We start from the raw sequence: 26,103 nt of genomic DNA on the forward strand, positions 1-26,103 counted from the left end.
TAATTAATGAATTTATTTTAGAAATAGCAAACATAGTAGACATAAAAAGACTCTATAGCTATAGTTTCGTTAATTGCGCTTCATAGCTATAGTTTTGTTGCTATGGAGGCTGCAGTTTGTATTTTTTTGCTCGTTTGTATATTTCGCTTGCAAATATACCAATACGGTAAGTATATGCAAATCTTATATTTATATATTTAGGAATTTTTCAGAACTTCATTTGTATATTTCGCTTGCCAATATACAAACAGAATAATTTATTATGAATTTTTCATAAACCACATACAAATAGCTAAGATAAGCATATACAAAATTCTAAATTTATACAATCAGGAACCAAATATACAAATTCCGAATTTATACAAATCAAGCGAATAGCAAGAAGTGGGAAAATTATAGCCGCGAATTATATTTTTCTTAAACTGTATCTATAGTACCTAATATAGGCTAAATGTTGCTATTCTGTATAATTTTCCCTTTTTTTCATTGGGCTTACTTTAAGACATGATGTTGATTCAAATAGCCAAAAGTTTATAGGATGACACCACATTTGGCAGAAATGACACAAACATTGCAAAACATGATTTACTTATTCCAAGAATTATTCTTTGTACACAAATTTGTAATCTTTGTGCAAGATTCACAGCATACTCTACACTAAGCATACATCACTTATCTAAGAAAAATGTAGTAGAGACCACAAGAATTGTGTACGATACGCGAAAACGACGGTAAAGAGAGGCCCTTTTAAACGAACCTCGAATAGTCTAACAACTCAGCATGATCACTCAAATTCATGTTTATTCAATCAACGTCGAGCAGTAGAACTGCAAGTGTGTTTACACTGACTCTACGACAACAATAAGAAACACATAAGTGGTTCGGGGAAGTATCGTTAACTGCTGAGCACTGTAGAGGAGAAGGAAGTCTAAAACTTGACAAACTCTTCACTTCTGCCAAAACATAGTGCAAACAACCACAACACACTTTTTTGAATTTTCAAGAAAGACCGATTACCTTTCCAGTAGACGTGTCAATGTCAATCTCGTAGAAACAAGGCCTCGTAGGCAAACCAGGCATTGTGCTCATTGTTCCAACAAGAGGATAAATGAATCCCGCGCCAATGCTTGCTCTAACGTCCCTGATGGGCAGGATGAATCCACTAGGAGCGCCCTTCTTTCCGGCATCATGTGAAAATGAATATTGTGTTTTCGCCATGCAAATTGGCAGATTTGTAAAACCTTGTTTGGTATACATCTCAATCTGTTTCTCAGCCTAATAGCAAAAGATATCAAAGTCCTTGTTAATAATATTGACCAAAAGTATGTAACTATGCTTTCAACCTGTAATGCTTGAACTTTTCCAAAATGTTGCGGCATGCCTGTCGGATCTTTCAAAAGTAGAGAATTTTTGGAGGATCCAATACGGGTACAACATCTTTGGAGAGCCCACGCAACATATCTTTCAACAATATCAAAGTTATCTATCAGACTATAAACTACAGAACAATCCAGTGTTGTCAAAGGTGTGCTTAAGCCTTAAAGCGAGGCTCAAAACGTGTTGAGCATTTCACCTCACTTAATGTTCGCTTCAGTGTCATCGTTCTAACTTCTAAGGCATAAATTTCCTTGTCAATGACCCTCTTATGAAGAGGTGACACGAAACAACTAATAATTTACTTTATTGTAAAAGAAAATTCAATTTCTTTATTCATTTATTTGTCATTCAATTTCTTTATATGTATTTCCATTTTGCACCTTTTCTCATTAAAGCCTATGTTGTATTTGCACTTTGTGCTTAAATCCCCAACAAACCTTAGAAGTTTCTTGCGCTTTTGGCTTTTGATAACACTGGAAAAATCTCAAATGGATCAGACGATCAGTGATAGTTTCAATGTTCTGTTGTCGCTTAATCTAATACTTACAGGGAAAAAAAGGTCACCACTCTTACCTTTGATTTTACTTAGATTCATAAACTCGACTCAGTCCTACCAACTCAAGGAACAAGTAACAGAGAACAGGCCTTACAAAGCAAAGCATCTACGAAATGTAAACTTAACTCTCGCATCTGTAGCAACTATAAGAGATGTCAAACAGCAAATTGCTTTTTTGAATTTGTGTATGTACGTAGAACAACAACAAAATACCCAGTGTAATCCCACAAATGGGGTATGGAAAGGGTAGTGTATAGGCGGGCCTTGCCCCTACCTTAAAAAGGTAGAGAGGTTGTTTCCTATAGATCGTCAGCTCAAAATAATGTTTACGTAATAAAGAGAGACAAAAAAACATCAGAAAGAAAGTGCAGTAATAGGTATGAGCAATAGAACAATATACCTCTTCAGAGTACTCTACTCCATCGGCACCATATGATTTTGCTATTGCCTCTATTTTATCTTTGATACCTATATCCAGCGGGTACAGGAATTTTAGTGACTGTGTTGCATTCTCACAGGCCTTCTGAACTGCGATTCCGAGGTCCACCTGAATAAACGATTCCAGCTTATCAGTATTTCAGATTAGCAACTAGTAAATGCCGTAGCAGAACGGTCAACAGAACACATTTACATGTTTTTTCATGTTATTGTTCAAATAAGGATGGAGGATTGAAACAACTTAGAAATTCTCAAACGGTCATATCCTCATTACATCACATAAACTCATGCCGAAGTACGAGAATCTTCAATCTAATAAACTAGACCCTAACGAATATAAAACTTTCAATTGATTTACACTCCATAACCACAAAGATCTATGAGGCGTGGCTAGATAAGAACCGATAGTACTTAGTTCCAATTCCAAAGTTGTTCCAGTATGTAGTACAAAGCTTCTGACTTACCTTCTTTTTGTTCATTCTGAGATAATAAACAATTAGTGCAACCATTATGACAAACAAAATTAGCTTCAAGCTGTGCTATAACAAAAACAATGGACCGCCAATCATGCATACGTTATTGGCTCTATAATCGATTTGTTAGGATATTTAGTAAGTCCCGAACAAAGTATTCTGCAGAAATGTATATTGTCAATTTGGATAAAGGCTTCTCTTCTCTGAATATTTTGAGGTTTTTAGCATGTATTCTGGTTTGAATTAAACATTCTTTTCAGTTATGTTGCTCGGACTCTATAAAAATGCCAACGGGTGCTTGTCAGATTCTTCAAAAGTAGTGTACTTTTGGAGAATTCGACACGGGTGCAGCATCGAAAGTGAAGAGTCCGTGCAACTTAGCTTTTCAGCCATTTTTTTTGTTTTTTTAATTTTTGTGTGTGTGCAGGAGGGTAGAGAAAGGAGCATTAATCAACGGAGGTCCAATACTACATGGAAGACTTACCGCTCCTTTGCCACCATGGGCATGATGAGTACAAATTACAGAATCAAATGCTCCTGCAGCTAATGCAGCATTTTTAACTGCATTTAGTTCTGCTTCAGTATCAGTTGAGAACGCATTGACAGCAACCACAACATTTACGCCATAAGCTTTTGTATTTGAAATATGCCTAGCCAGATTCACACAACCAGCTTCCACTAGTCCGAGATTCTCAGTTACATAGGCTTTGTCGAGAGGCCTTCCAGCTGTGACTTGAGGTCCTCCACCATGCATTTTAAGGGCTCTTACTGTGGCCACAATAACAGCGCACTGTGGTTTCAAGCCACTATATCGACATTTGATGTTCATAAACTTCTCTGTCCCAATATCAGAACCAAAGCCAGCCTCTGTGACCACAAAGCCACCAGGTCCTACGAGCTTTAATGCAATCTTGTCAGCAACAATAGATGAATTTCCATGAGCAATATTTGCAAACGGACCGGCATGAACAAGAACAGGGGTGCCCTCAAGAGTCTGCATAAGAGTAGGATTAATGGCATCTTTCATCAAAACAGTCAAAGCGCCTCCAACCCCAAGATCATCAGCTGTAACTGGATCACCAGCCTTGCTATTCCCGACTACCATTTTTCCCAGCCTCTCTCGCATATCAGCTAGTGATGTCGTGAGGGCTAGAACTGCCATTATTTCACTAGCAACTGAAATATCAAATGCTGTCTCCCGCACCATCCCCTTCTCTTCAGGGCCCTGACCTATGGTAATTTTTCTCAAAAACCTATCGTTGACATCCATGACTCTTCTCCATGTGACGGAAGCAGGATCTATATCTAGCCTAGCAAATCTACTGCTCTCTTCAGGAGTAAGGTCTTCGGGGGCCGTCTTATCAATACCAAGTTTCTTCAAACGCCTAAACATAATGTCACAGAACTTCCGTTTACCTTCTTTATTTGGCGGGCATAACCTGTTAAAGAGAGCCTTGTCAGACTGCGTAGATTCATGGAAGATTCGTGTATCAATCGCAGCAGCCAAAAGGTTATTTGCTGCTGTTATTGCATGAATATCTCCTGTTAGGTGAAGATTGAACTCATCCATTGGTATCACTTGACTGTAACCACCTCCTGCAGCACCACCCTTGATTCCGAATGTTGGTCCTTGTGATGGTTGGCGGACACATGTCACAACCTTAGAGCACCAGGTGGAAAGGAAACTGGTCAGAGAAAAAAATAGACAGCAAATATAGGAGGCAAATGCTGACATGGATGATGACTTTTTATCAAATAACATGACAACAATAACTGTGCGTTATGATAAAATAAACAAATGCATGGACATCATTTGGTCAGCTGCTCAGCTATAAGTTACTGGTTTAACTTTAGCTAAGAATACAATCCTGAATGTATACAAGATAGACTTAATATCTAGGTGGGGTTTTACAGTCTCTAAGAAACTAAGGACAAAAGAGGACGATATATGCGAGCGATTCAGCAAAAAGAAATAACCAATTATTTCCTCTGTCCAAGATTTCTCTTCTAATCGCATTATATTCCATGGGGGAGAGAGGGCCAGGTAGTACCAATATCGCCAAAAAGTACATCTTTAATTGGATTAGTAAACAAGATTCTATCAAAATACAAGACAATGAAGACTCTGACTCGAATGACAGAATCTAAATCTTGATTCAGAGACCTTTAATTTGAAAAACTCTTGTCTTTATCTATCCAACTTCTCAACGTATTTTTCAACTTCTCTCTGATGCCCATCAAAACCAAGTAATATTACCACATTTCTTCATTTATCTATTATCCTTCTTTATAAACTCAAATGACAGCAGATATTAGTTTACAAGCATATATTAGCTTAAAGTTAAGACACAGATAACTCTTCATTTTCTCTAAGTAGGTGAGACGGACATCCTATCGAGAATTCGAAGTTACCTTTTTATCAAGGAAAGCTCCCAAAGCCTGGCAAAGACCAACTGTGGTAGTAGACTTCCCTTCTCCAAGAGGGGTTGGAGTTATTCCTCCAACCACCACATAATACCCATCCTCACTTCCTCCAATCTCATCAAGCACGGATAACAGCACCTAGCATCACAATAAATTCGACATATCAGATCACCAACTATAAAAGAAAAGCCAATTTATTAATATACACAAAGCGGATTTCACATCACATTCATGAGTATCACACTTCATTATAGTTTAAGAAACTCAATTTTGAAAAACTGCAAAATCAAAGTACCTGAGGAGTAATAATCACTCATCAACAAAAAGTAGTATTACAACATATGAATGATCCTTCCCATCTGTCCTAGCCTTGAAATTAGTCGAGGTGCCCAAAGATGGCCCGGACACCACAATAATCAAGAAAAAACATATGAATGCTCCTAAACTATTCATATTTACATTGGCTAAGACTAGTAGTTATCATGTCATTGACTACATACCGGTTGAGAAGAAATAAACTTCTTTTGTTATTGAGAACATAAAAGGAACAACATCTATGCATCTCAATCACATTACTCTTCTATGCAAACCACGCAAAATCTAACAAATTATCAGCACTTAAGAGCAGAAGAGTATAGCATAATAATACACTGGGGCAGAGCTACCCTTATTCGGGGGAGTCCATTGACACCCCTCCATCGGAAAAATAAGAGTGTAAAAAAGTCAAAAAAGAATTATGCATATATACTACAGATATGTTGAATCTTGTTGGCTTCTGCATGTTTAGTTCTTTATATTTTGAATCTCCTTAACGAAAATCCTAACTCTACCACTGCCAATAAACATCTATTCTTCTAATCACCAATCAACATAGATAACCAAAATAATACAGCAGAGTACAAGTCAAAACACATTTTATCTCGATTCCAATTTTCTTCAACAAAGAAAGTAACTTTTCCAGATAATAACTATTAGTTAAGCGACCATATGAAACCAACTCGAACATATCTTTAACACATGAATCTACATTTAAAAAGGTACTACCTTGGCTTTATATTTTCCATACAAATCATAATGCTGAGAGCTAAGATTGAGTTCTTGAGCAATCTCAGAAATATGAAGAGGTTGAACAGAGTTAGCAATATCTATATCTGCTGGAACAGGAGATACAACTTCAAGTTTCCTTGTTGTCTTTCCCATGATATCTTTTACACCCTTTTTTACCCCTTTACTAAAAACTTCAAAATCTTGATTTTTCCTTCAATGGGTGTTTCCAAGATTGGATTTTTAGATCAGAAAATGGTTCAAAATGAAGAAAAAAAACAGTCCAAAGTTAATTATTGGCAAAGGGTGTGTGAGAAAAAGAAAAAACAAAAAGAGTTGTTGGCTTTGTTGAAGAGATGTTGACGCTTTAGCTTAGATAATCCTAATTTTGAGGCCTTTCTTGAAAAGAATTTTATCTAATGTGTGATGCATTGAACTTTGTGCCATCCAACATAGATTTTTGTGGCAGATTTGAGTTTTAGCCCGACAATTGGGGGTTGGGTGAGCGTGGGGGTGTGGGAGAAATTAGTACTCCCTCCGTCCCATTTTATATATTATTCTTTTCTATAAATAATTGGTCTATAATATTATCAATGCATAAATTATTATATTATTTCTTTTTTACCCTCGTGAGATATTAGACTTGAAAATATACATTTGATCAATTTAGAAAAGTTAAATAAATGATTCATGTTCATTGGTTAAATTAATCCGTCCCATTTTATGTGTCACATTTTTACTTTGCACTTGCATTAATAAATGACGTAACTTTACCCTTCTACCCTTATTTAATTTTTTTGAAACTCAAGGTTTCAATCAATGAATATAAATTAATTTATTTTGATTAATTAATTTAACCAATAAACATGAATCATTTACTTAACTTTTCTAAGTTGGTCAAATGTATATTTTCAATGATAATAACTCACAAGGGTAAAAAAGGAACAATATGTTAATTTATGCATTTATTTTATGAAATGACAAGTATTATGGACCAATTATTTATAGAAAAGGATGACATATAAAATAGGACGGAGGGAGTAGTATTATTTGTGTAATTTTTAAAAATTCTGTTGATACCTTATTCGATACGTATAGGACCTGGTTAAATTTGAATTCATGCATTGCAGAACACGTTTTCAAGGGTATCTTTTCACTCACATAGACTTGAGTATATGTACACTTAACACACGAATTTTGTGCAAGTTGCAAAAGAAAAATCGGGAAAAGTTATTTTGAATTCCATTTAAAAAATTGGCATTTTAGGTCTAATGTCTCATCGAATTTCTCCCAATATATGAAGAGTTAGAATGCACATAACCCATCAAATTGAAGGTTTATAAGTCTAGTTTCCAATGCACTAAATTGTTGATCCATACGACTTCAGAATAAATAGATATTCACATTTTTGTGAGACTGCACAAACAGGTACCTTGATGTAGGTCCTCTAGCCCCTCAGTCGGTGGTCCTGGTCCTCCTTGCTCCTAAGTCGGTGGTCATTTATAATATATACTCAATTATTGTTTGTTTCAATTTATATGATATAAATTAATTATAAGAAAATTATGTTTAAAAAAATCTATTAAAATATGTCTATGTTACTATAAAAACATGTGATAAAGGTAGAATATTTGATTGTATTTTTTCCGTTCAATTTATATGATGTAATTTGATTAAGCATAACGTTTGAAAAAAGAAAGACTTTATTAACATATTGAGAAATCATAAATATTAACATGTTGAGAAATCATAAATTTAAAATCTTAAATCTATTTTCATATTTATCTGACGATAAAGTATGCATTAAAGTTAAAATGGAACAATTAAGAATTATGATGAAATAGGTATGATTTCTTCATTCTTAATAAAACATTTTTGAGAATGAAAATTTTTAATTAGTCCTACACAATATAAATTCAAAGTTAATAGGTAATAATATATCAAAATACTTGTTGCAACTACCAGGAATTCTTTTTTTATTCAATAGATTAAAGAATAATAATAGTAGCTATTTTTTAAATAAATTATTTGCATTGAGATTGATGAACATATATTATTCCCACTTTATTGGTAAATTTAAATATGTTAAAACAAAAAATCCATCTTGAAGATTCTCTTTCAAAATGTTAATTTAAAATTATCCACTTTCATTTTTCACTCATGAGACAGATTTTTTTTTATTATTTTCAAAATTTAAATTCAAAATTTATGATTAAAAATGAAAAACTATACCTATTTGTCTATTAAAAATGAAAGAATTATAACCTCTTGCTCCAAATACAAACACCATCTTTTTATTTGAAATCCTTTTTCGTAATAAAGAGAATTTTTTTTATTTTTTCTGAAGTAAAGACAATTGAATAACGATCATTGATGAGGGACCGTTGAATTTAAGGGAATAAAGTGTAGCTGGATGCAAATACATAAAGTAAGATGAAGTTCACAGATTAATAAATGATTGTACTAGTTGATTTTGGACTGAAAGTGAGAAAATGTAAAAGTACTGTGTTATATTTGCAGCAAAGTAAACCCATCAATGATATAAGGTCTCGGGTTGTGATGTATATTTTCAATGATAATAACTCACAAGGGTAAATCCACTTTCATTTTTCACTCACGAGTAGGGGTGTTCACGGGTTGGTTTGGATCGGTTATTGGTCAAAACCAAAACCAAACCAACTTAATCGGTTTTAAAATTATCAAAATCAAACCAAACCAAATATAATATACATTTATCGGTTTGGTTGTTTTCGGTTTTGGTTTGGTTTGGATCGGTTATTCGGTTATTAACCATACATAAAAATAAAAGAAACAATTCATTCAAAACGTGAAAAAAGTGACAACAATCCATTCAAACGAAAAAATAGTTAGAATGACTGGCATTACAGAACTTTGGATCATTGAATTTACTGAATAAAACTTCAAAATTCACTATTTTGGCATAGAAGTTAGAGACAATGACATTTTCAATCCCACAATGAATTTACATAGACACTCATATACATGAAATCAATAAGAAAAATGTTCTCACCTTGGACATTTTTTCTTTCATAAGTAAATTATAAATAAATTTTGATGAAACATATATAAAATCTTTAATATTGTTTATGAATATAATATATTATGTATGTATAATAATAAAATTTATGTATATAACTTGTTGGTTCGGTTCGGTTATTTCTTCGATTTTTTTCGAACAAAACCATAATCAAACCAAATACTATCGGTTCTTAACAATCTGAAACCAAACCAAACCAAAATTCAAATTAAATCGGTTCATTTAATCGGTTTGGTTTGGTTTTTCGATTTGGATCGGTTTTTATCCAAACCATGAACACCCCTACTCACGAGACAAATTTTTTTATTTTATTTTCAAAATTTAAATTCGAAATTTATGATTAAAAATGAAAAACTATACCTATCTGTCTATTAAAAATGAAAGAATTATAACCTCTTGCTCCAAATACAAACACCATCTTTTTATTTGAAATCTTTTTTCGTAATAAAGAGAATTTTTTTTTATTTTTTCTGAAATAAAGACAGTTGAATAACGATCATTGATGAGGGACCGTTGAATGTAAGGGAATAAAGTGTAGCTGGATGCAAATACGTAAAGTAAGATGAAGTTCACATGTTAATAAATGATTGTACTAGTCGATTTTGGACAAAAAGTGCGATTAATTGAATCCATATTTTCTTTATAAGACAAAAAACAATGATTTATATTAAATGGATTAATATAAATAAATACTTTATGTTAACTATTTCCAAAGACAAAAAATAAAAATTATAAAAGCTTTTAATTAAGTGGAGATGCGGGGAATCGATCCCCGTGCCTCTCGCATGCTAAGCGAGCGCTCTACCATCTGAGCTACATCCCCTTTTGTATGCTATATAGTTTTTAACTATAATTTATGATTTTACTTTCTTCAAAAAATAAAAACTCCATATATGATAAAATATGAGATTATTTTATTTTACGTTTAATTATGAGTATTGATTAATCCAAAGTTTTGCTTACCCCACTATTTGTATTAAAATAGTGGAAATTATCTTTATCTATGTCATCCTGCATACCAAACGACCCCTTAGAGTGATACAAATATATATATATATATATATATACCAAACTTATGTTTTCTAATAAGCGGTTCAAACAAAGAGAGACATACTATTGAAGAACCTTATGTCAAAGTCAAGAGTTGAGCACCTTTCTGATAAACCGGACAAAATTCTTAACATATAATATATATTTTAACAAACTCTCGAGGAGCACTCACAATCTTAGAGTTGGAGGTAGAGGGTCCCAACGTCATTTTAATGAACCATCAAGTTTCTGAAGGTATTGATGTACAGTTAACAGTTAGAAAAAAACATGCAAAATTGGAACCAGCTAACGATCAAAAAGAGAGCACGTTGTCATGAGACTTTCTTGATAATCGTGGTGTAGGGATCAACTTGTGCGAACATGTTATCAGGAGACTTGTCAATTGTCATGTTAGTGTTCCAAACCTTTGATCTTGTCGAGATAGTTCTGCATTTGATGCAGAACCTCTGGTGTAAGGCGAGCTCCGGCCATCGACTTGTACTGTTGGAATTTGAATTCATCACATTTCAAAGCAGCAGCTCTACATGCCCTGATACTACCTGGGAGGAGAAAATGTAAAAGTACTGTGTTATATTTGCAGCAAAGTAAACCCATCAATGATATAAGGTCTCGGGTTGTGATGGGATGGTTAGAAGCCTCGAGTTCTAGCCCTGAGAATGGAAAAACTCCTGGTAGGGAGCACTTCCTCCTTTAATGGGCCTCAAATAGCGGGAATCTGGATTAGTCAGGACCCCCAAAGTGGTACCGGACAGGTGGACACCAGGTAGGAATCCCAATGAACAATGTTAAAATGATTTCAAAAGAGAACATTTGTATTGCCTAAGGCTATGTTGCTTGGACTCTTCAAAAATGTCGATGGATCCATGTCGGATTCTCCAAAAGTAGTGTATTTTTGAAGAATCCAACACGGGTGTGGCATTATTTTTTAAGGTCCCGAGCAACATAGCTCTAAGACACGTTTTTTTGACACTACAACTCACCACTTAGGTCTAGCAGGTTGAACACCACGGGGCAACTTCCTACACTCCTGACCATGGTTATTGAAGCCCAAACTTTTTGATATTCCTCTCTCGATGCTCGTATGATACAAAGTTTTGTAATTGGATTCACATACTTCACTGCACAAAATATGAACTTTTGAACCTGCGCCAAGATTTCCACAAAGAGGAAAACAGAGGCAAAAGCCATGCTCAAAAATAAAACTTAAACTAATCAACCTCACCTTGAAATGAATTTGCTGATGAGGCGAGGCCACACTCACCAAAGTTTGTAAGAATGACGTCCCTGATGGCTTTGGTCAAGTTGAATTGAGTGATTACGATGGGCTCATCTGATGCAGTCGCTTTATTTGGATCCAAATAAACCTCCATAACCAAGTATCTATTCTTAAATCCCACCATGATCTTCTTTTACCTAATGAACGACAGTTTAAATAACATAATACACATCAGAGTAAGGTCTGGAGTAACAGAAACTTCCAAAGAAAATCAACAGATAAAATGCATTGGTTAAGAATATGTAACTTCCTACAATTGTACAACAAAAATAGGCATGTATATAATCTTTTCGGGATGAAACATCCATGACGGAAGTAGGATCGGTTGCTTCTATAAGCTATAGTCTATATATGCAATTCCAAATCACCTTGTTAGCATAAAGTGAATTCACACGCTTCAATTGAATATAATCACGATCAAAATGCATGATGGATTAGCATAGTCAAAATTGGATTATTATTTTTTACAAATGTGCAATAGCACAACAACAACAACATACCCCGTGTAAACCACCAAGTAGGGTCTGGGGAGGGTAGGATGTACGCAGAGAGGTTAGGTTGTTTCAGAAAGACCCTCAGCTCAAAACAAAAGTAACATAAACAAACAATGAATAACCATAAGTAAATAACATTGAAGTTTAAACTAAAAGGAAAAATAAAATCCATGCATCAAACAAGAAACAATCTAAACTAAAGTGACAAGACTTTTCATGTTCACCAAAACACTCAAGTTCACACGTGTAATATATCTATTTATTTTTTTGAGAAAGGTAACATACGTGTAATATATCTATTTGACGACAAACATAATACCATTTACAAAATGGTAAACATCATCAATTCAAAAGAAATCTCAAAAAGCAGATTCATAACGTCTAATTTCAACCTAAATCATCAATTTAAGGACCGCAATAGGCACAAAATAAAATAAAAAATGAGCAATAAGGATAGAATTAAAAAACTGACTTTCTATTTGTTCGATTCTAGGTGTGATTTCGACACCCAAAAATGGTTAAAAGAACAACGCTTCTGGTTTGATAGACAACAGGTGGCAGTTATGCGGTAGCTGGTTTTGAAGACCAAGTTATGACCAATGTGGAGGCTGAATGGATCGAGAAGGTCATGTGATGGGTAAAGAGAATAGCTAGTTATGGTGATTAGAGGTTAAGGTCCTATTAGTTTATGTGGAAAGGAGTAGAAAAAGATGAGAGGAGGCAGAGGCTGATCGAGGATTTGGAGATACCGGGTGCCAAATTGCTTTGAACAGAAACTCGGTGCTATGTTCATGGTCCAAATAGGGTATACCTTCAGTCAGTTTGATCTATTTCAGACTACGGTTTGAGTAATTCATCTTCTCTCTAAATATCTTATTCTTCGATTTTAGTGTTACATGTTGTTTCCTTTACTTCAGTTATCGTACATTTTGTTGTTGCTACGTATTCTTTTCTTAATTGTTTCTAGCATGACTTCTACACTTACTATATTTGCTTAATTACTTGAGCAAAGGACCTATCAGAAACAACATCTTAACCTTTATAAGATAGGGGTAAGACTGTGTACACACCACCCTCCCCAAACCCCACTCGATATGTTGTTGTTTGGGTTATTCATCTTCTCAATTAATATATTCAAATCGCTCAATAGGAAAAAGGTGATGATAACTATGATAATCTAGCAAAGTATAAACTTTCACAATAATACATCTTCTCTCTGTTTTATTCTTCGATTTTAGTGTTACCTGTTGTTTCCTTTACTTCAGTTATCATACATTTTGTTGTTGCTACGTATTCTTTTCTTAATTGTTTCTAGCATGACTTCTTCACTTACTATATTTGTTTTACTTGAGCAAAGGGCCTATCGGAAACAACATCTTAACCTTCCTAAGGTAGGGGTAAGACTGTGTACACACGACCCTCCCCAAACCCCACTCGATATGTTGTTGTTTGGGTTATTCATCTTCTCAATTAATATATTCAAATCGATTCTAGCAAAGTATAAACTTTCACAAAAATACATCATCCATTACCCCATTCTTACGGCAGCTCAAGCTACAAACCAAATCGTAAAAAGATAAAATAGCTCGGATTTATGGCAATTCAAAGAGCTCGGATTCCAATCGAGCTCTCTTATTGAGAATACTAAAAAAAAAAACCTAGGTTTCTGCGAGGAAGACCAAATAATTTTCACCTGCAGAAAATTTAAGTACGTAAAAATCAAGTTTTTGGTGTAACTCGAGCAACTTACTGAAATTCGGTGATGGAAGAAACACGACCCACGGCGGGGGAAGTAGCGGCAGCACGGCGGTGACGATGGCAGTCCGGCGGAGGGCAGCAGCGGAGGTTTTTGATTTTTTTTTATTTTTATTTTTGTTTGAAGGGGAAGGAATAATAATGGCTAATGCATTGCCCTTAGAAATTTGTCTACTAACTTTCTTTAAACATTTTGTTCGGTGATTACTTATTATTTCATAATATATCGCATTATTATGTTTTACGAAATAACGCTACAAATTGGACCATTTAATGTAACTATTTACTCAAATTGGACTTAATCCAAACTAGTTATTCTTAATGAGACGCATTAAAATACAATTATCTTTGATATCATCGAAGTATATATATATTTGAATTAATCACAACATAACTTGAATTCAAACCAAACGACCCCTAATGGTATCAAGGAGTAACTAAGGAGTAACTGAATAGTGTTTTCATTGAAGCACTATTTTTTCTTCTTTGATATCATCAGTATCAAGTAGGGGTGTCAAAAATGAACTCAAACATAGGTAACCAGCCCAAAATTTTAAGGGTCGGGATCAAGATAATTTGAATTTGATTCAATCTCAACTCATTCAAGTCTAACTCATTTTAAGATAATCCTCAATTAAGCCCAATTCAATCTCCAATTTCAACTCGTTTTAAAACTCTTTACTAAGATATGTTCCTATATTAAAGTCATGAATTATTATCTATTTAACATCTTTAGGATTTATCTATTCATTTATTTTATTTTATTTTTAAAATCTTGAGCGAAAATTTGAATTGTGATTATAAAAGTTAAAATATCACTATGTTAAAATTATTGAGATTAATCGAGTCAAATTGCGCAGGTCAAGACCCACCCCGTTTTTTAGCCCATTTGAACCCAACCCATTTGAGCCCAAAGTAAACTTGGGCGGGTCAAGACCCAGCCCAATTTCTATCTCAACACATTTTAATATCTCCAATTTCAATTCAACCCGCCCATTTGACACCCTTAGTATCAAGCATCAATTTAGCTAGTTTACATTGAATCACTACCCCTTCCTCCTTGATACCATCAGAATATATATAAACTTTGATGGTATCAAACAGTAATTGAGGAGTTTTTTTCACTAAAATACTGCATGTCCCTCCTTGATACCATCGGAGTATATATATATACTCTAATGGTATCAAAGAGTAATTGAGTAGAGTTTTCACTGAAGCACTGTTTTTTCTCTTTGATACCATTAGAGTGTATATATACTTTGATGGTATCAAGCATCAATTTAGCTAGTTTTCACTGAATCACTACCTCTTCCTTCTTAATATCATTTGCGTATATATAAACTCTAACGGTATCAAGCAAATAGTATTTTCATTGAAGCACTACATGTCCCTCATTGATATCACCGGAGTATGTATATATATATATATACACTCTAATGGTATCAAGAAGTAACAGATTACGTATTTTGACAATTTACGTTCTCATGATGAATTGTAGCACCTTCAATAGGATCTGACTCAATTATGTTTGCAAAATTGGATTAGTTGTGTATTTTTATGAGTTTTCAGTATATTGGGCATGCTTGTGAGGCAGCCAAGGTTGGGCATCTGTGTGAAAGTGCATATTTGATTTCAAAATTACTTGTAGCAGCATCCTTCTATAGTTGTTTTGTTATTGTGTCGACCAGATCTATGAAATTAGAAGTAGAATTGACTAAAATTGCATCAACGTGATAATTATTGTAGTGGTTATTTGAATCCCAAGTTTCATTGTGATACACTCAAATTGTAACGTTATCCATCACTGGAATTCGCGTAGAAGGTAGTTTGGGGAAGAAGAAGACAACTTTGGAAAAGAAGGAGGCAAAATTCGCATGAGTAGTTTGACGCTGAATTATAAAAAAGGGGTATAAAAGCAATGGGGTATCAGCTTGTAAATAGTTTCGTTTTTTTCGGGTACAAGTGTTATTTTTTCTTGTTTTAATGAATATTATGTTTGATTAAATTGTATCATTTTTTGTCGTTATATAATGTCACGCATCTATAATTTGATGATAAACCTACGAGAAAATTAGAATATCAGGTAGAACTACTATGAAAAGGTAGGGTAAAGAATAAAATAGAATTATTAAATAATAAGTAAAGATAAAATGAGTAGAAAATGTTAAGGTAACGACATGATCAAACAGATCAATCGTTACACAAAATGAGTCTTTTCATTGTTACCCTACGATGGATTTAAACGATATGATACAGTAAAATTTAAGTAACAATTAAAACAAACATTGTATTTAAACCAACAATGCAATATAACGGATAACAACTATTCGAACAAGATGTTGGACACTCAAATTACGGTAATATACTTAGCAATATCTATTAGCAAGTGTAAGATTAGAAATTGAGGTTAAAATTTTATGCATATTTCATAAATAAGCGGTCTTAAATTCTATAACCAAACATCTACTTACTTCTATATTAGACGTATCAAGTTTTGATCGAACTTTGCGGGTGATGGTGCACAACTAACCTAATAACGTTTGACCCCCTAAAAGTGAGTTTGGTAAGGAAATAGTAAGGGCTCACTTTTAGGGTGTCGAGCTAGGAGCAGAGCTGAGGGTAGAAAAAAAAGTGTCATGATACATACTCTATCCATTAAAACGTAGTCTGATAGTTTTGTTAATGAAAATGATTATTTCACTCGATATATCAACACTTAATTTTTTTAAAAAAAATTTCCTCATCGAGACCAGCTCTAATTATTAAACTTCAAATTAAAATCAAAATATTGAAGGAAAAATGTAGAACAAACATTAATTTATAACCATGTACAAAATTATTAATCACTTATAAGATAATTACCTATGCATTACTTAATTATTATTTTATTTAAAATTGGTAACTAACTAAGCGGGTATTTGGCCAGATTATGGAGTAGATTCTAAAAAAAAAGTTATTCTTTAACTATTCGTATAGCCATTAATTTTGAAAACGGTCTTTAGCAAATTTTCAAGTTCTCCAAAATAAATTTGGGGACTTCACTTACAAAATTGTTTTTTTTTAAAAGTTCAAGTTCTCCAAACTACATAATTTGATATTTCAAAGCATGATCTCAATTAATTTTTTTAAAATGTAATTGTTGACTATATATATATATATATATATATATATATATATATATATTATCATTTTAAAGTTTGCCAAAAAAAAAAAAGAAAAAAGACGCATGCTCAGCATGAAAAAAATAATTATATCGTGAAAGAATTATATTAAAGAATAGTTAGTTACTACTATTGTTGATTTCTGCATCCTTATAAAATTGTGTATGTTTGAAATCTTATAATCGCAAATATTTATTTATAAAAGAACACAAAATATGAAAATCTTATAATCGCAAATATTTGTTTATAAAAGAACACAAAATATGCAATTTATCAACGCGACACAGTAAAATATTTCGATATCTTATTTAAAATTATAGTTTGCTCATTTTCATAGAATTATATAAAAATTAGAGAACTTTTGATAATTTTCACAATTTATGACATTTTCATAAAAATAATCATCCAAACTTCAACTTCAAATCGAATCTAATTTTAAATCACAATTTTTCATGTCCAAACAGGACCTTAAAGTAGCACTATAAATATGAACACTAGATAAATCTTTCAGCCATTGATACATATTTATGAAGCAACAAAAACTCTAAAGAGTAGAAGAAGAAGAAATTTGAGAGAGAAGTAAAACCCTAGTTTTGCTTTCAATTACAAAGCCCCAAATCACCACCACCGGTGCTCGCCGGCCAGTTTTCCGGTCAGGTTCATTTTTTTTGTTTTTTTGAATTTATTTTTCAATGCTATGTAAGATTTTCATTTTAGATTGCCATGTGATTTTTTTTTTGTGTGTGGAATTGATTTTGTATAATAATTTTTTTTTTTTTTGTGTGTGTGTATATGCCCTTGTTCTGTGTTCTGAGAATTTGTGTTAGAGATATGAAAAAAGTTTTAAATTGATAATGATAATGTATGGTTACTATTAGAAATGGAAATAGCCTTTGTGTGTGTCTCTACGAGGTAGGGGTAAGCTCTGTGTACAGTGGGGTGTGTTGTTGTTGTGATTTTGTAGTTATGTTGAGGTGATTCACTTGGTTTTAGAAGATCTAAATCCCAGTATTACTATTCGGAATGGTTAGATTTCCAACTTTGTTGCTGGTGGGAGGTGACATGTATCTAGTGGAATTAATTGAGGTGTGCGAAAGCTAGTTTGAAGACCACGGTTATCATAACAAAAATAAAGAATAGTAGCTTTCCCCCTTTTGAGTTTTGATGAGTACTTCAATTTTTTCTAATTTTTATTTTTTTGTATGCTCTTGTTATGTGTTCTGAGAATGAGTTTGAGATATGTAAAATGTTTAAAATTGGTAATGATTAAGTGTAATTACTATTTGAAACAACCGATCTCTCTCTACTAGCTATGAGTAGGGGTAAGGATTGTATACACTGGGGTATGTTGTTGTTGAAGTGATTCACTTGGTTTTAGATATCTAAATCCTAGTATTACTATTCGGAATAGTTAGCTCTCCAACTTTGATGTTGGTGGGAGGTGACAGGCATCCCGTGGAATTAGTCGAAGTGAGTGAAAAGATGGCCCCGACACCCCGGTCTTCCCCCTTTGAATTTTGATGAGTATTTGAATTGTATATGATGATAAGCTTCTTGAATCTGCCTTCAATTAGGAGAAGAAGAAGAAGAAGAAGAAAATTGAATCTGATCCTGCATAAAAAAATCTTGTCATTTGGTGTTGGTGTTGCATCTGCTTGCGCAAATTCTGCCTGTTGTGTTGTGTTGCTTCACGGAATCTCAAAAGATGACAAAGAGAGCGGCAATGTCGTCTTCTGCTGTGTCGGTTCGTGATAACGTGATCAATTTGGAAGGTATTTAATCTCTTGATAAGTATGAATAATGGCATCATGTTCGTTCAGAATCTTTGTCGTTTACCCTTAAAAGATTTGTTTACTATTATTTCAGTTTGTGAAAGATCAATCCGTTCAGAAGGTGAATCTCTCAATAAGTTGGATGATGATACACTCGTTCAAATTCTTTGTGGTTTACCCCTTAAAGATGCGGCAAGAACGAGTGTCCTTTCACGTAGATGGAGGCACTTATGGCGTCGTTCACTCATGTATCCGTTGAATAATATGTAAATTTCCATCAAGAACCGAATGCAACTACTGTGACCCTTAAAGTGAGTATTCTTGCATAAATTTTCTAGTCCTTTTTTAAACTCAAGCTTATTCCTAGTTCTATGGATGATTAGATTTATTTTACCATCAAGAAGCAAGTCAAGAGCTTGTTTTACAGCTCCAATCGAGAAACAATTTATTCCGTTGATGAAGTGCTTTTATTTATTTGTCGTTTCATAAATTTTCTCGTTTACATGTTAACAAGGAAGAAATCGAAACCTTTTTTATCAAATCTGCATTATCTGGAACGTTCACGCATAGGTGATATGTCTTCGAAGAATTGAAAGTAAACGACACATCACTGTCCTTTTGGAGTTTGATGTGTGCTTTTACATTCACTGAGTTACTTTGTTGTATTCAATTTCTAAGCATTCCATTATAGGGTTAGCCTTTTAACATGTATAGTGATATCAAGGCTCATTCACAGCTCGTAAAGCTTGTCTCGGAGTGATTATGGTCGAGCTTGATTTTGACTGGTTCTACTATTTTCAAGTGCTCGAATTTGACACAACGATGCAAATTAAGTACTATAGACTTTCTTTCATCCTTGGTTAGCGTATTTCCCTTGATATATTTAAAATCGTTGTGGGGAAAAGAAAGAGAATTGTAGTGTATCTAAATTTTAACCTATATATGTCGATTGTCAAGATATACTCCCTGTAAATACGTCTTTAACGGATTCTTTTTTGCCATCACATTGCAGTGAATCTTGAGATGATGTTTATAAAACAGATGTTGTGAAGATAATAGAGAAAGCAGAGGAAGATAGCAAAGTTACCTTTAGGTGATTTACATGAAAATGTTCATAGCTAAAATATTTTAGATACTTTTTGTTGTTCTTTGGTTCATACCAAAGATGTTCTTTTTTTCTTTTCTTCACCCCCCCCCCCCCCCCCCCCCCCCCNGATGTTCTTTTTTTCTTTTCTTCCCCCCCCCCCCTCCCCCCCTCCCCCCCCACAAAACCCCCTTTTAAGTTAATGTGACATTTGGTTTATGGAATTGCATGAAAAATAATCAGAAGTGTTCATCCAACTTCTGAATTTTTCTTTGCAAAACATAGAAGGAAATGCATATTTGTCATTCTACAAATAGTGCTTCTTTGTTGTCTTTTCCCTTTCTTGAAGTGGACGTTAACGTCGTGTGATTTACAAGAATGACCTTGGAGGAGGTCGGTGTCTGAACTTTTGACCTCGCGGACAAAACTTCTAACCTTGAAGCTTTGCCCGCGCCAAGGTCATTGAGGTGTAATTTATTGGTAAACGACACATAAAAGATACTTGAGCCTAGAATCTATTGGAAACAACCTCTCTATCTTTTTGAGGTAGGGGTAAGGTCTGCATATGTTCTACCCTCCTTCCGAGATCTCACTTGTGGAATAATACAAAATACATGTTTCTTCAATAAACAACATTTCTTCATCAAAAGGAAAAGAACCTAGTCTACCAATTGAAGTAAAATTCCAAATCTCAAATTCATTTTCAAGAAAGGCATAAAAGATTGCAACATAAAGTAGTATATATAATAAGGTCCTAATGGACCTAAAGACTCGCAACTTAATTTTCTTTCTTTGTATTATTTCTCTCAATTTATTTATTTTCCAATCTTGATTAAATTATCTTTGTCAAATGGAAAATATGAGATTCAAAGTTGAAACTGTGACAAGTAGTAAACTAAAAGGAACAACGTGGGAAGATGTTGATGTTGGTGATATTGCAATGATTTTTATTTCTCATGGAAGAATAGTTAGCCATCTCCAATTTTTATATGTCAAAGATGGAAAATTTTCTCCATCAGTGAGACATGGCGATCTTATAGAAAATCTTGACATTGTAAGTTTCATTTTTGTATGTTTCGTGTCGTGTCTTCTTTATTGTTGTATTTACTTTTCCAAAAATATGTCAATGGTCTGTCGGAAATAGTCTTTCTACCTCCGTGAGATAGGAATAAAGTCTGCATACCCCATTGCCCATATCATGGGATTTACTTAACATGTTGTTATTGTTGTTGTTGTACATGTCAATGGTCTATTTGCTCCACGAGGTAAGGGTAAGACGTGAGTGCATTCTATTACCCTCCTCAGATTCCACGTTGTGGGATTCACTTGGTATGTTGTTGTAATTTCTTATGTTTTGTTGAAGCAAAACTATTTTGTATAAAATGAGTGACTTAATTGCTTTTTGTACTAATGACTCTTACATAAACTAAGGTATATATGAAATTGTCAATTGAATAATCACTAATTTGTTTGCTCCAATGGAAATTTTGCTCTTCATTAAACATGTTTTGCCCTTGATTTAAATTGACTCTCAAAAAAAAAAGTTGTTACATTATGATTTCATTATCTATGATTGAGTCGTAATTTTTTTTGAATATGACATACGCTACGTCTCAATCAAGTTTGTTTTGGTATCTTTTTTAGTTGCTCGAGAAAAATTAGGAGATTTCTATAAGAGATACATGATTCATTCTACTACTGATTAGTAATATATCAACAATGTTCATGGAGAATTCAGATAGTCGATAACAACTCACTTAAAACTCAATCATAATTGTTATTGATCCATGATTTTTACTCTTGATACAATAACATGTCTTGGTCCATTTAAGTATCATACTAACATTCTTGGGTTAATTTCACGTGTGGTCACTAAACTGTTTTATTAGTAAAGTCACGAAATTATTTCTCAAGTCACTAAATCCACAATAGATACACAATCTTACTTTTCATACAATAACATGTATGGTATGTAAGTTGATGTCACATGTGGTCATTGAACTTTACCCGTTATATAAGTAGAGTCACAAAACTATCTTTGTATCAATAAAATCACTAAACTTTACCTGTTATATACAAAGCTAACCCCAAACATTTAATTTTATCTAACAATTTTTTTTTTAAGAATTTTCAGATCAAGCTGGATTATCCAACAGAATATTTGATTGGAATAAATGGTCGACATGGAATAATTGGAACAGATAGAGTTTTGAAATCAATTACGTTTGTGACAAATAAAAATTCATATGGACCATTTCCAAAAAATAAACCTACTTATATGGCAAGTGAAGACACAGAATTTAATATAAATGCATTGGATTATGGTTGGCTCAATGGATTTCATGGCACAATTTATGGTAATCAACTTGAAAGTTTTGGAGTTTACATTAAACCAATGCCAATTATTACAACTCCAAAAAAAGATATTGATTATGAAAAAATTGATGTAATTGAGGGTTGAATGTGCAAATTGTAAAAGTTCATGTATGTACTTGTTATATAAATAATATAAAGATCTGTCGAGGTTCATGAAAAAAAGATATTTATTTTTCGTGTCAAGTCAAGAGCTTTAGCACAATGTACTGTGTATGTGTAGACGAGTTTGAATGGGAGAAGAATAAAGCAGTATATCTTTTATGTTGATTGAACAGATTCACACACTCTAAACAACCCCACACAAGCATCAATGGTTATTCTAAGACTCGAATTTGTACCCTATTGATCATACAAAGAGAACTTCAACTAAGGGTGTGTTCAGTACAAAGAGGAAAAAATAAGTGAATTTTTTTACTTATTTTCATGTTATATACATTAGCAAAATACATCATCCTAAAAACGTTCGTATGTTCCGGACAAATACTATCAAAGGTGAGAGTGAAGGTAGAGAATGTGCGGTGGCACGGATGTACTATGTAGGCTTCAAGGGGGGAGGTGGTGGTGGTGAAAATAAGATATTGAATGGCACAGATGACACAATCAATATGAAACTTGTTTCCCTTATTTCCACTAAGAAAGTCGTTTTCCTCATTTTTAAAGAATTTTGTTTTCGTACCGAAAATATTTTTAAGCCAACCAAACATGAAAATATTTTCCTCCATACCGAACACGCCATAAATCAAGTGAAGCAACCAAACTAAGCAAAGCCCCACCTTATTCAAGACAAGAAGTAAGAATAACACCTAAAAAGACCAGGAAAAAGGAGCAACACACTAAAAGTGGAAAAATAAGTCGAAAACATTTTTCAAAATATTTAAGCCAATCAAACATGAAAAAATTGGAAACAGAAAATGTTTTCCTCCGTACCGAACGCACCGAAAGTGGAAGATTAGGGGAAATGACTATTCAATCTTCTGCATTTGAATACTAAGAAAGAAAGAATCAATTGGATAATTTATAGACAACATCAAAGTGTAGAGAAAAAAAAAGATGAATCCTACACAAGTATATCTATCTACTAGCTCAGATGCCCGTATTCAGCCATTGATACATATTTATGAAGCAACAAAAACTCTAAAGAGTAGAAGAAGAAGAAATTTGAGAGAGAAGTAAAACCCTAGTTTTGTTTTCAATTACAAAGCCCCAAATCACCACCACCGCTGCTCGCCGGCCAGTTTTCCGGTCAGGTTTATTTTTTTTGTTTTTTTGAATTTATTTTTCAATGCTATGTAAGATTTTCATTTTAGATTGCCATGTGAAATTATTATTTTTGTGTGGAATTGATTTTGTATAATAATTTTAATTTTTTTTTGTGTGTGTGTGTATATGCCCTTGTTCTGTGTTCTGAGAATTTGTGTTGGAGATATGAAAAAAGTTTAAAATTGATAATAATTATGTATGGTTACTATTAGAAATGGAAATAGCCTTCGGTGTGTCTCTACGAGGTAGGGGTAAGCTCTGTGTACAATGGGGTGTGTTGTTGTGATGATTGTGTAGTTATGTTGAGGTGATTCACTTGGTTTTAGAAGATCTAAATCCCAGTATTACTATTCGGAATGGTTAGATTTCCAACTTTGTTACTGGTGGGAGGTGACATGTATCTAGTGGAATTAATTGAGGTGTGCGGAAGCTGGTTTGAAGACCACGGTTATCATACCAAAAATAAAGAATAGTAGCTTTCCCCCTTTTGATTTTTGATGAGTACTTGATTTTATTTTATTTTTGTATGCTCTTGTTATGTGTTCTGAGAATGAGTTTGAGATATGAAAAATGTTTAAAATTGGTAATGATTATGTGTAATTACTATTTGAAACAGCTGATCTATCTCTACGAGCTATGAGTAGGGGTAAGGTTTGTATACACTGGGGTATGTTGTTGTTGTTGTGATGATTATGTGTAATGATGTTGAAGTGATTCACTTGTGTTAAATTAGGTCTTAGGCCTAACTCACACCCCAAAAGCTAGCTCAAAGGGAGGAGGATTGCCCAAGCCTTATAAGGAGTCCACCCATCTCATTAACCACCGATGTGGGACTTTTGTCATTCTTTAACAACTTGGTTTTAGAATATCTAAATCCTAGTATTACTATTCGGAATAGTTAGCTCTCCAACTTTGATGTTGGTGGGAGGTGACATGCATCCCGTGGAATTAGTCGAAGTGAGTGAAAAGATGGCCCCGACACCTTGGTCTTTCCCCTTTGAATTTTGATGAGTACTTGAATTGTATATGATGATAAGCTTCTTGAATCTACCTTTAATCAGAAGAAGAAGAAGAAAATTGAATCTGATCTTGCATAAAAAATCTTGTCATTTGGTGTTAGGTGTTGCATCTACTTGCGCAAATTCTGCCTGTTGTGTTGTGTTGCTTCACGGAATCTCAAAAGATGACAAAGGGAGCGGCAATGTCGTCTTCTGCTGTGTCGGTTCGTGATAACGTGATCAATTTGGAAGGTATTTAATCTCTTGATATGTATGAATGATGGCATCATGTTCGTTCAGAATCTTTGTCGTTTACCCTAAAAGATTTATTTACTATTATTTCAGCTTGTGAAAGATCAATCCGTTCAGAAGGTGAATCTCTCAATAAGTTGGATGATGATACACTCGTTCAAATTCTTTGCGGTTTACCCCTTAAAGATGCGGCAAGAACGAGTGTCCTTTCACGTAGATGGAGGCACTTATGGCGCCGTTCACTCATGTATCCGTTGAATAATATGTAAATTTCCATCAAGAACCGAATGCTAGTACTGTGACCCGTAAAGTGAGTATTCTTGCATAAATTTTCTAGTCCTTTTTTAAACTCAAGCTTATTCCTAGTTCTATGGATGATTAGATTTATTTTACCATCAAGAAGCAAGTCAAGAGCTTGTTTTACAGCTCCAATTGAGAAACAATTTATTCCGTTGATGAAGTTCGTTTATTTATTTGTCGTTTCATAAATTTTCTTGTTTACATGTTAACAAGGAAGAAATCGAAACCTTTTTTATCAAATCTACATTATCTGGAACGTTCACACATAGGTGATATGTCTCCGAAGAATTGAAAGTAAACGACACATCACTGTCCTTTTGGAGTTTGATGTGTGCTTTTACATTCACTGAGTTACTTTGTTGTATTCAATTTCTAAGCATTCCATTGTAGGGCTATAGTCTTTTAACATGTATAGTGATATCAAGGCTCATTCTCAGCTCGTCAAGCTTCTCTCGGAGTGATTATGGTTGAGCTTGATTTTGACTGGTTCTACTATTTTCAAGTGCTCGAATTTGACACAACGATGCAAATTAAGTACTATAGACTTTCTTTCATCCTTGGTTAGTGTATTTCCCTTGATATATTTAAAATCGCTGTCTGGAAAAGAAAGAGAATCGTAGTGTATTTGAATTTTAACCTATATATGTCGATTGTCAAGATATACTCCCTGTAAATACGTCTTTAACGGATTATTTTTTGCCATCACATTGCAGTGAATCTTGAGATGATGTCTATAAAACAGATGTTGTGAAGATAATAGAGAAAGCAGAGGAAGATAGCAAAGTTACCTTTAGGTGATTTACATGAAAATGTTCATAGCTAAAATATTTTAGGTACTTTTTGTTATTCTTTGGTTCATACCAAAGATGTTCTTTTTTTCTTTTCTTCACTAAGTTAATGTGACATTTGGTTTATGGAATTTGCATGAAAAATAATCAGAAGTGGTCATCCAACT

The 26,103-nt window shown here is 33.6% G+C and overlaps 3 protein-coding genes, 2 long non-coding RNA genes and 1 other non-coding gene across 7 annotated transcripts; 3 read left to right on the top strand and 3 right to left on the bottom strand.

Moving 5' to 3' along the window:
* Positions 1-739: 739 nt before the first annotated feature.
* Positions 740-6,748, bottom strand: LOC125853417 (formate--tetrahydrofolate ligase). The gene is made up of 5 exons (XM_049533099.1): positions 6,313-6,748; positions 5,257-5,406; positions 3,329-4,504; positions 2,334-2,480; positions 740-1,275 (listed from the first exon to the last, which is right to left on the bottom strand). Exons 1-5 carry the CDS (start codon positions 6,466-6,468, stop codon positions 1,000-1,002), a joined length of 1,905 nt encoding a protein of 634 aa, XP_049389056.1. The 5' UTR covers positions 6,469-6,748; the 3' UTR covers positions 740-999.
* A 3,372-nt stretch (positions 6,749-10,120) lies between these two features.
* TRNAA-AGC (transfer RNA alanine (anticodon AGC)) lies at positions 10,121-10,193 on the bottom strand. Its single transcript has one exon. It is a non-coding gene; the product is annotated as a tRNA-Ala (tRNA).
* Positions 10,194-10,609: 416 nt separating this feature from the next.
* Positions 10,610-14,093, bottom strand: LOC125853441 (probable ribonuclease P/MRP protein subunit POP5). The gene is made up of 4 exons (XM_049533133.1): positions 13,941-14,093; positions 11,643-11,833; positions 11,401-11,538; positions 10,610-10,959 (listed from the first exon to the last, which is right to left on the bottom strand). The coding sequence occupies exons 2-4, from the start codon at positions 11,818-11,820 to the stop codon at positions 10,811-10,813; spliced, it is 465 nt and encodes a 154-aa protein (XP_049389090.1). The 5' UTR covers positions 11,821-11,833; positions 13,941-14,093; the 3' UTR covers positions 10,610-10,810.
* Positions 14,094-17,662: 3,569 nt separating this feature from the next.
* On the top strand, positions 17,663-26,063 carry LOC125853444 (uncharacterized). 2 transcript variants are annotated; one of them, XR_007445165.1, is made up of 4 exons: positions 17,663-17,758; positions 24,719-24,848; positions 24,942-25,158; positions 25,862-26,063. It is a non-coding gene; the product is annotated as an uncharacterized LOC125853444 (long non-coding RNA). The 2 variants fall into 2 exon arrangements; XR_007445164.1 differs by lacking the exon at positions 17,663-17,758 and adding an exon at positions 23,485-23,580 and having other exon boundaries at positions 25,862-26,062.
* LOC125853445 (uncharacterized) lies at positions 18,748-20,085 on the top strand. The gene is made up of 3 exons (XR_007445166.1): positions 18,748-18,878; positions 18,973-19,189; positions 19,891-20,085. It is a non-coding gene; the product is annotated as an uncharacterized LOC125853445 (long non-coding RNA).
* Positions 20,769-22,602, top strand: LOC125853440 (inactive protein RESTRICTED TEV MOVEMENT 1-like). The gene is made up of 2 exons (XM_049533132.1): positions 20,769-21,016; positions 22,097-22,602. The coding sequence occupies exons 1-2, from the start codon at positions 20,813-20,815 to the stop codon at positions 22,421-22,423; spliced, it is 531 nt and encodes a 176-aa protein (XP_049389089.1). The 5' UTR covers positions 20,769-20,812; the 3' UTR covers positions 22,424-22,602.
* Positions 26,064-26,103: the final 40 nt, after the last annotated feature.

This window comes from Solanum stenotomum, chromosome 1 (genome assembly GCF_019186545.1).
Source record: "Solanum stenotomum isolate F172 chromosome 1, ASM1918654v1, whole genome shotgun sequence".
NCBI lineage: Eukaryota > Viridiplantae > Streptophyta > Magnoliopsida > Solanales > Solanaceae > Solanum > Solanum stenotomum.

Bases quoted from the DNA above. Each gene is read 5' to 3' on its own strand.
- LOC125853440 (XM_049533132.1), top strand. From the start codon at position 20,813: ATGGAAAATATGAGATTCAAAGTTGAAACTGTGACAAGTAGTAAACTA. The intron at 21,017-22,096 runs GTAAGTTTCATT...AAGAATTTTCAG, and splicing joins TTATAGAAAATCTTGACATT to ATCAAGCTGGATTATCCAAC.
- LOC125853441 (XM_049533133.1), bottom strand. From the start codon at position 11,820: ATGGTGGGATTTAAGAATAGATACTTGGTTATGGAGGTTTATTTGGAT. The intron at 11,539-11,642 runs GTGAGGTTGATT...TATTTTGTGCAG, and splicing joins ATCAGCAAATTCATTTCAAG to TGAAGTATGTGAATCCAATT. The intron at 10,960-11,400 runs GTGAGTTGTAGT...TTCTCCTCCCAG, and splicing joins CAACCTGCTAGACCTAAGTG to GTAGTATCAGGGCATGTAGA.
- LOC125853417 (XM_049533099.1), bottom strand. From the start codon at position 6,468: ATGGGAAAGACAACAAGGAAACTTGAAGTTGTATCTCCTGTTCCAGCA. The intron at 2,481-3,328 runs GTAAGTCTTCCA...TCGTTTATTCAG, and splicing joins CCCATGGTGGCAAAGGAGCG to GTGGACCTCGGAATCGCAGT. The intron at 1,276-2,333 runs GTATATTGTTCT...TTTTGCTATTAG, and splicing joins GAGTAGAGTACTCTGAAGAG to GCTGAGAAACAGATTGAGAT.